Below are 9,106 nucleotides of genomic sequence, written 5' to 3' on the forward strand. Positions count from 1 at the left end.
AATCATTGCCTATGCATGAGAGTGTTTTGGGTATTTCATTATAATTAAACATGGGTAGTTTTAGAATCAATTAAATAATAGAGAGATATGATTGGTCGGGCGTACCACGTGGCTAGTACGTTTGTCCTACCTAAGAATTTTTCAGATTATCTTAGTGCATTAGAAACTTATGAATATAGATATAAATCCCTTTTTTGTGTCGGTTTTCCTAAATGATGTACTTTTGTTTTGATAAAAGCTCATGCAAAATCGAAATGAAATCTAGGGTCATGCTTATGAATGTAGATATAATCCACTTTTCTGTGTCAGTTTTCCTAAGCCATGTACTTTTGTTTTGAGAAAAGCTCATGCAAAATTGTAACGAAATCCAGAGTCATAATTATTTCATGCTCCAGCAAAGAAAAAACGGAAGAAATCTAAATGAGAATCTGGGTAACACGCTATTCATGCTTTATCAGAACTGTGGGTTTCGTGCAGTCAAGCCGTTTTTACTTTCTTAGTTTATCTTACCCTCAAAGTTACTTTCCTGTCATGACCAGTAAGAAATGCCCAGTAGGAACCTGCCAACCATGATTCATATTTCCAAAGTAACCAGTCAGTCAAAAATTCCCTGTCAAAAAATGTTGAAAGCAATGGACCTGATTTACCTTGGGGGATCATTTTCCACGTGTAGTAGTGACGAGTGGTATATATAGCGTCCCACCTCTCCCAGCTCTCTCATCTCCTGTCTTCCAATCTGTCTGTGTGGGGAAGCTTCAACTGGGTGTTCATCATGACTGTCAGGAAGAGGAAGCTGAAACTGTAAGATTTGATCTTTGTTAGTTCACATTTGTAGTTTGCATGTTTCAATTTGTTGTTTTTTTTCAGTATGGGGTTAGGAAATGATTGTAAATACTATAACTTTTTATCAGGTTTAGGTTTAGGAAAGGATTGTTAGAATACCCGGTATGATTTTGAGGTCAGGAATAAGGTTTAATTGTTGAGAATTGAACTCAATCATGAGAATTTAGATAGGTTTGTGAAATGGGGTTTATAGCTGCGGCATGAAACTTAATCTGGGGTCTAGAGAATTTGGGTTTTGGGAAAGGTTTCTGAATAGTGGATATGTTTTTAGTCAGGACTAGGATTTGATTGTTGTTAATTTTAAACCAATCATGAAAAGTTTGGATGGGTTTTTGAGATAGGGGTTATAGCTGTTGCTTGGACAAATGGAGATTACAAAAATGGGTGCAATATGAGGCTAATAATATTGTCAACATGTTTTTGGGGTAAGGAATAATTTGAAGTTTTAACAGTTGGGGTTAAGATCATGGGCATCTTTAGATTAGTCTCTCCTAGAAATGTAGTATGCCATGCGTTTTTATCAAGAACTAAAAGGTTTTAGCTGTGTAGAATTATATTCATGTGATTTTTAATTTGTGCTCTTGAATTTGCAATAGTAAGCACTTCTAATATGAAGATGATGATGGTTCTCTTATATTAAATGAAGTAATCTGTATTTTGGCAATTCATTCTGGAATTATTTGCCCAATCATGAGTTTTATATGTTCTTTATCAGCACTAACAGTACTTATGCTATAGGTTATCTGAAACAGCGTCAACTGGTACAGGAAGAGCTAGATTCAGGAAGAATGAGAATTTGGAGCTTCAAACCTGGTCAGAGCTCCCCATAGAACTTGTGGAAATCATTGCATCTCGTTTATCTCTAGAAGATAATATTCGAGCATCTGCTGTATGCAAGAGATGGCATTCAGCTGCCGTTTCTGTGCGGGTAGTCAACCGAGCACCCCTACTGATGTACTTTCCAAAATATGGTAGCCTGTTTGAATTCTATGATCCATCACAGCGCAAAATCCACTTTGTGGAGATTCCTCAGCTGATTGGGTCTAGGGTTTGCTACACCAAAGATGGTTGGTTGTTGCTATACAGACCCAAAACTTTCCGTGTGTTCTTTTTCAATCCTTTTACTCAGGAGGTGGTCAAGTTACCAAGATTTGAGTTGAATTATCAGATTGTTGCGTTCTCTTGTGCCCCAACTTCTACAAGCTGCATGGTTTTTACCATAAAACATGTCAATCCCACAGTTGTTGCTATTAGCACTTGTCATCCTGGGGCAGAACAGTGGACTACTGTTCAGTATCAAAACCGTTTGCCCTTTGTGAGTAGCATTTGGAACAAGCTTGTTTTCTGTAATGACCTCTTCTATTGTCAAAGCCTCACAGGTTGGGTGGGTGTATTCAACCCACATGAACGAACTTGGAGTGTCCTTTCAGTTCCTCCTCCGAAATGCCCTGAGAAATTTTTCGCTAAAAGTTGGTGGAAAGGTAAGTTTATGACTGAGAAGGATGGAGATATATTAGTTATATATACATGTTCTACTGAAAACCCAATTGCATTCAAGTTGGACCAGAGGAACATGGCTTGGGAAGAGCTGAAAACCCTAGATGGTGCGACTGTTTTTGCTAGTTTCTTGACAACTCATACAAACATTGACCTCCCTGCAATAAAGAGAAACAGTATTTACTTCTCTAAAGTTCGTTTTTATGGAAGGCAGTGCATATCATACTCACTTGTAGATGGTAGATATCATCCTCGCAATGAGTGCCATGACTGGGGAGAGCAAGATCCTTTCAAGACCATTTGGATTGAACCACCTGAAGACTTCTCAGGCTTCAACTAACGCAGACTCTCAAGCTTCAATGAATAAAGAGTTCTCAAGCTTCAAGCAATCAAGTTTCTAATAGAAAGTTCAGTATGCTAGTTTTATTGGATGTTGTGCTGTAGATGGTTTATGCAACTCTTGTTTGTTGTACTCGTTTGAGAACTTGTTTTAAACTTCTGTTTCTTTGTGTACTAGTTATCTCAGAGTTATATAATCTATGCAACACAGTTTTATATCCTTGTCTTACAGTTTATCTGGTTTCTTTGACACTAACAGTGCCCTGCAAAGAATCCATTTTTCAGAACTGAGAATATCTCTTTTACTTTGTGCAAGTAATCTCCAGGACAGGTTTGAGATAGGGAGAAAAGTGTTTTGACATCTTCAGAAGCACTGCAAGATGCTAGTATGTCTAAACTAATAAAGCTATAAACAAGTTCCGATCAAGAAAAATCTTCATTGTCAATAGTTGTCCATGCTACTAGGGTCTAGTCCGTCTGAGCTGCAGACTGCATTCTTTTAAGTAAGAAATTTGTAGAAAGTTACAAATTTCTTCGTTGGAATTGTGTATGAGGCAGTTATCCTAAGCATTACACCAGCTCATTCGAGAGATGGAACGTATGTGAAGCGTTATTGACATTAATAATACAAAACTGAAGCACAGTACGATTTAAGATGTATAGCAAGGGGCTGTGCTATGATAACAATCTAAATTTTTATTAAAATAAAAAAATTATTTCCATTTAATGTTTATGATCTCGACTGAACTTAAATCCACCCTTCTCAACTGAAGTGTTGGCATAACCTTAACTCCTTAAGTCAGTATTAAAGCATCAATTCCACAGTAAAGAGTAAGTTTAATTTAGTTTAGGCAAACTACAAAGTGGATCAGTTCCTAGCAATTCTTTCTTTTACAGAACTGGCTACATTTGAACTAAACATCCTCATGTCTACATAGCTCCCAGGCCCAAACAAATAATTGTTTTGTCCAGACGCTGTCCCTCCTCTTTACCAGCAACAAGAGGCAAAGACTTGATTAATATGGGTTGTAACGACTACGGCCACGGTTGCTGTCATTGCTGCGCCTTCCACCACTTGAGCTGCCACCACTTCTTCCACCTCGGGACTGCGGTGGAGGGGCATGAGGTTGTACTCCAGGCTGTTGCCTGTTCCAGAGGTTAGGTTAGAGGAATGAGAATGGGAATTACAAAAGCAAGGGGCCACAAACAATTCATCACTTCAAAATGGCAGGAAACTAAAAGTCAGTGGAATGACGGAACAAGCAGCTTTTCAAAGGGGGTATAACATGGCTGTTTGATGAGCAATAAATAATGGACTAACAGAAAACCACTTCATCCGTAAGGGAACATTATAATGCTTCAGGCCATGTCCATTTCCAAAATGTGAAAACCACCTCTTCCATCAGGCAAGATATGCAAAATTCTAAATTGCAAGATATAATACTTACAGGACATATCCAATTCTTCCATCAGGCAAAAGCATAGGCATCATCGCCATGCCAGCAGGAGTGGGTCCCCTCCCATAGATCAGTGGCTGCAAGCAATTGGCATCCATAAGTAATGAGAGTAAAAGTTGCTACAAGTAATGCATTTACTATCTTTCCCTGATAAGCAATAAGTTATTTCTTTCCTGTCTGCTTATAAGATGGTTTCCATAGGATTGGTATTTTCAGCTTGGTAATTGGCACATATGCAGTAACAGAGCCTGGAAATAACCTTCAATGTTATCCTTAAGACAAAGGAAGTGCCAGTATTATAATTTCATTAGAGACTGGTTATGGGCTCTAAACTATTAAGTTAAACACTGGGAAACAGAATAACATATGCCAACTACTATGATTGGTGTTGGGTTTGCAGGTCCTGAATGCACACAAGAAAAATTCCTGTTTGAACAAGATGGGTAGTAGGAATGGACCTGTTAGGTAACAGGCTCTCTAACTAGACCTATATTTGATATTCCATGCAATGAAAAAATTACAGTTTAAATCTTACTTGTGAAAATCCTGCACCACCACCATATCCAGCACCTAAGGGACCATATGGCCCAGTCCCTACCATGCCATAACCAATATGTGGTGGGTAGGTTGGAAGTGGGGCTGACTTTTGATGATTTGATGCACCAGAAGATTTCTGATCTGCTTGAGGCTTTGCCAAAGAACACTCCAAAACTTGACCTATGAAACAGACAAGATTAGGAATGGAGAATATACCAAAAACAAGTATACTTGGGATAATGAAGGGCTACAAGTGCATAAGACACTTACCACCAATTTCATATTTTTCAGTGTTCTTCAATGCCTTCATGGCACTGGACCTGTCTGCAAAGTGCACAAAACCAAATCTGCTCCTTTCCTGTCCGGCTTTTGCAGGTGGGAGAACGACCTTTGTGATCTTTCCATGATGGTCAAAAAGCTCTTTTAGATCATCCTGAGTAATGTCTTTTGGTAGATTCTTGACATACACTGCCTTAACCTGTATCAATCAAGATTGAGTAATTAACTTAACTCAAACATCAACAGCTCTCACGTACAATACACTGGAAAACAAAGTGACAGGCCTAATATTGCTGCACATAAAAACCAGAGAATTAATGTGGTGGAATATAATGGGATGGAATACTCAGACCCAAATTTATTTCAGATTTCAAACTGTAAAGGAGCAACAGTAATCTATGACCAAGTAATACTCATTTACAGCTACCAGTTTGCTAATCTTCTCTTTTCTTTTTCAATAAAATAAACAGCCAACAACACCAGGCACCTGTGTGATGAAACCTAAAGCAGAAATGCATCTAATAAGACAAAGTCTAACAAAATGGGAAGGATAATAAGAATAGTGATGAATTTTGGGCAGAAAGTGGTGGAAGGGTGTAGGCTATACTTGTGTCCCTAACACAATAAATAAGTGAAAACAAGAAAAGCGAAAAAGAGAGCCGTAACAGAACTATATTTGCTAACCTGAGAGGAGGCAGAGGATTCTGCATTCTTGGGATCCGCCCAACTCACAGTTGGAGCATTAGTATCAAGCTTGAACTTTGAGGTTGACATCTTTTGTCTAGAGTAGTCTGCACATGCATGATTATAATACTCGATGAAAGCAAATCCACGGTTCCGACTGGAGTTCTGTGGGTCCTGCATCAAGAACATGCAACCAACAACTAGATTAATACAATGAAAAATCATCATGCAAATAAGAAAACTGTAGATTTGCAAATAGTACGAAACAGAGGTTATAAAATGAAATATGGATAAAAACATGAATAAGCCCAATTAAATATCATCTATACCTTCAACAGTTCAACAGAGATAACTCCTGGCCCTGTATCTGTTACAGCTTTCTTCATATCGTCCTCTCCCCAATTTCTAGGAACATTTCCAATGAACAGCCGATGCTTGGCTTGCGATGTAGAACACTTGATCTTTTTTCCCTGGAAAAACCAACGGAAACGTTACAACAAGGATAAACTCAGCTTTTCAGAAAACTGAGGAAAACATAAAAGGATTCGAGCAATAAATCTGAAAGGTAAGGCATAAACGAAAGTGGTTGCACACCAGCCAACCAGAACCCAGAATTCATACCGTAACAAATATTGGGGAAGATAATTGACCCAAAAGTTGATATTACCTTTAATTGAGAGTTATTCAGTTCCTCTATTGCCTTAGAAGCTAGTTCCTTGTTTCTGAATGTTACAAAAGCATAACCTTTGGCCTCACCCGAATCTTTTCCCTTCATTATTCTAACCTGTTGACAGCAAATAGAAATATGAACCGGCTAAAAATAAAAGATGCAGACAGAAGCTTTACAGTCAACAAAGGGAAGTTACCTCAGTCACTTCCCCAATAGATTCACAAAAGCCCCTTAAATCCTCTTCAGATGCATCATGAGGAATGCCACCAAGATACACCTCTGACCCATGCTGAGGGAGTGCAAGAAGCTCCGCATGTTTCTTTTTATCCTCTTCCTCCTCTGTGTCTGTAACTTTCATCTCTACATCACCATCTGCGCTTTTTTTCCCATTAGATTCTATATCACCTCCCTTGTTTTCATCCTCTTCCTCCTCTTCTGGATCTTCCTCTTCCTCTTCCTCTTCTTCTTCCACTTCCTCCTCTTCCTCTACTTCTTCATACTCAACCTCTTCTTCTATTGTTTCCTCAGGATCATTGTCTTCATCAAGGTCCACCCGCTCCTCGGATTCTACAGGCCTTCCAGGTGCATCTCCGGCAGCAATTTCCCTTGTTTTCGGCATCTTATAAATCTAGAAAAACAAGCTTGCAAGGCAACTGTGAAGAAACCACAGCAGCCAGAAGCATTGAGAGAAGAAAGAATACAGATAGCGAAAGGTGGAAACAACATGAGAGGCCAAACGAGGTTGCAGAGTAAGAATTTTTCGAATGAATCTGTGCCATGAGGTATGATGGATTCAAGGACTTGCAAAGTCAATGATTTTCAAATAAGGGGTCATCATATCGTAAAAAAATTTGTAATAGAGACAGGCAAGAGAAGATTTCTGCATGATTATCAAGAGGGTGATGATGATGCTCAGCAGGCCAAATATACATGACACAGTGAGTTTCTCGAATATTTAGACACCGACAGTATATGGATTGGTGTAATCGTTTAACTATCTATCTGGAGAATTTCATTCACAAAGAGAACCAAAAAGAAAAAAAAAAACAAAAGGAAAAAACACGAATAAGAACCCAAACAACATATAGTCGAAATCATAGAAACAAACATATTGCACAACAAACAGCTGAATCAGTTGAACCAATTTCAATCCCAAGAGACTAGCATGTATGAGAAACAGTAATTCCCAGCAGCATTGAAACAGTAACTCCCTTCTTCGAAAATTGGGTTACTTGAAAAAAAGGGTAAAATCCAATCCACCCAAATAAACCAACTAAACCCCTCAAGTTTTACAATTTGAGAATCAAACTCGGAAATCTTTATGTAACGAACCCAAAAGGGCCCCAAGTTTTCCAATTTCCATAACCTAGAACCCATTAAGCATTCCCTTCCTTGGAAATTTAAATTTACTCCTTCATTTTTTTTCTCTCCTAAACATTTGAAATCAGAACGTTGCAATTGCACAGAAACTGTACCCACAAAGATTACACTTTTAGTGTAAAATCCAAGTGAAGAAAATTAGGAGAGGAAGAAAGAATGGAATTTGAAGGAAGCAATGTAAAGGTTGATATAGAGAGAGAGAGAGAGAGAGAGAGAGGAAGTAGTACCTAAATTGGTGCTGGGAAAATTTGTTCGGAACTTGGAAACCCTAAATCGCTGCCTTAGTAGGAGGAGGAGCTCTCTGTCTCTCTCTCTCTCTCTCTCTCTCGGAATCGCTTTCTGTGTTTTCGATGTCGTCTTTTGCGTATTTCTCCTACAAAGTCCAAATCCCTTTTGTTTTTTTATTATTAAACACTTGAAAACAATTACGAGAGTCTAAATTCGGAAACTTGATCAATTGTTTCAAGGAATTAATTTTTTTTTTCTTTCTCTTTTTAGTAAAAACGGAAATTGTATTAATAAAATGAAATTATACATATTAATCAACCCTGACGCATTATATAAGAGATCAGGGGTCGTTTTAGTGAGAGATTCAATTTTTTTTTTTTTTGGCCATTTAAAGAGATCATATGTGGAATTCACTTTTTTGATCACATATTGACATCTCGACCGTTCAGTTTTCAGATCTTTATGAGTAGATTAATTTTCTAAATTTTCAGCCAAATTGATGATAGTTTGGCTATTCATAGTCATAAATGAATATAAACGGTTCAAGTTTATTGATTTGGTTTCTCCATTAATTTGATCTAATTCAGTAACTTCACGATTAGCAATTTAGCTAATATGCTCATAGAATGGAAGAAAAAAAATCATTTAGTGGAAGGGCCCTCTATAAAAGATATTGTATTTTGATTCCTACTTTATCAATCATGTTCATAGGGAGACAAACATAGTGATTCATTCCTTAGCAAAGATAAACATATAAATGGATAATTGTCAAATCTTCCTATCTTTATCAATCAATCAAATAGTTTTGGATGACATTGATGGCTAATTAGACGTTAGACCTAAATTTTTTGTAACAGTTGCGGTTGGTTGGGTTTTTTTTTTTTTATTTCTTTTTCAATTTCTTTTTTGGGTGGTTTTAGTTGGACCTTCAAATTTGATATTTGGACCTCCAACTTTTTTCAATTATTAATAGACTTTGTTAAGTCATATGAAAATATGAATCATCACGTGGTTCTACTCATACTCTTAGGCATTACATTACATATGGCTATGCTTCTGCCTCTCGTAAGAGAGTTTTCTCCTCCGTCTCTCTTCTTGGCTGGTGGAGGTAGGATATCTACGATCTGGCAGGATGGGTTATCCTCCTTGTGTGATCTAAACTGTGGTGGTGAAGGCGGGGTAGTCCGACGAC

At 37.8% G+C, this 9,106-nt stretch overlaps 2 protein-coding genes across 3 annotated transcripts; one reads left to right on the forward strand and one right to left on the reverse strand.

The window, feature by feature from the left end:
- Positions 1-644: 644 nt before the first annotated feature.
- LOC133723454 (F-box/kelch-repeat protein At1g57790-like) lies at positions 645-2,908 on the forward strand. Its single transcript, XM_062150281.1, has 2 exons — positions 645-801; positions 1,582-2,908. The coding sequence occupies exons 1-2, from the start codon at positions 773-775 to the stop codon at positions 2,678-2,680; spliced, it is 1,128 nt and encodes a 375-aa protein (XP_062006265.1). The 5' UTR covers positions 645-772; the 3' UTR covers positions 2,681-2,908.
- Positions 2,909-3,357: 449 nt separating this feature from the next.
- LOC133721080 (heterogeneous nuclear ribonucleoprotein Q) lies at positions 3,358-8,075 on the reverse strand. Of its 2 annotated transcripts, none has more exons than XM_062147597.1 (9): positions 7,914-8,075; positions 6,503-6,959; positions 6,304-6,420; positions 5,966-6,106; positions 5,637-5,810; positions 4,944-5,151; positions 4,672-4,853; positions 4,128-4,213; positions 3,358-3,825 (listed from the first exon to the last, which is right to left on the reverse strand). In XM_062147597.1, the coding sequence occupies exons 2-9, from the start codon at positions 6,923-6,925 to the stop codon at positions 3,696-3,698; spliced, it is 1,461 nt and encodes a 486-aa protein (XP_062003581.1). In that variant the 5' UTR covers positions 6,926-6,959; positions 7,914-8,075; the 3' UTR covers positions 3,358-3,695. The 2 variants fall into 2 exon arrangements, with proteins under 2 accessions (XP_062003581.1, XP_062003580.1); XM_062147596.1 differs by having other exon boundaries at positions 6,503-7,308; positions 7,914-8,074.
- Positions 8,076-9,106: the final 1,031 nt, after the last annotated feature.

Source organism: Rosa rugosa, chromosome 7 (genome assembly GCF_958449725.1).
Source record: "Rosa rugosa chromosome 7, drRosRugo1.1, whole genome shotgun sequence".
NCBI classification, from domain to species: domain Eukaryota; kingdom Viridiplantae; phylum Streptophyta; class Magnoliopsida; order Rosales; family Rosaceae; genus Rosa; species Rosa rugosa.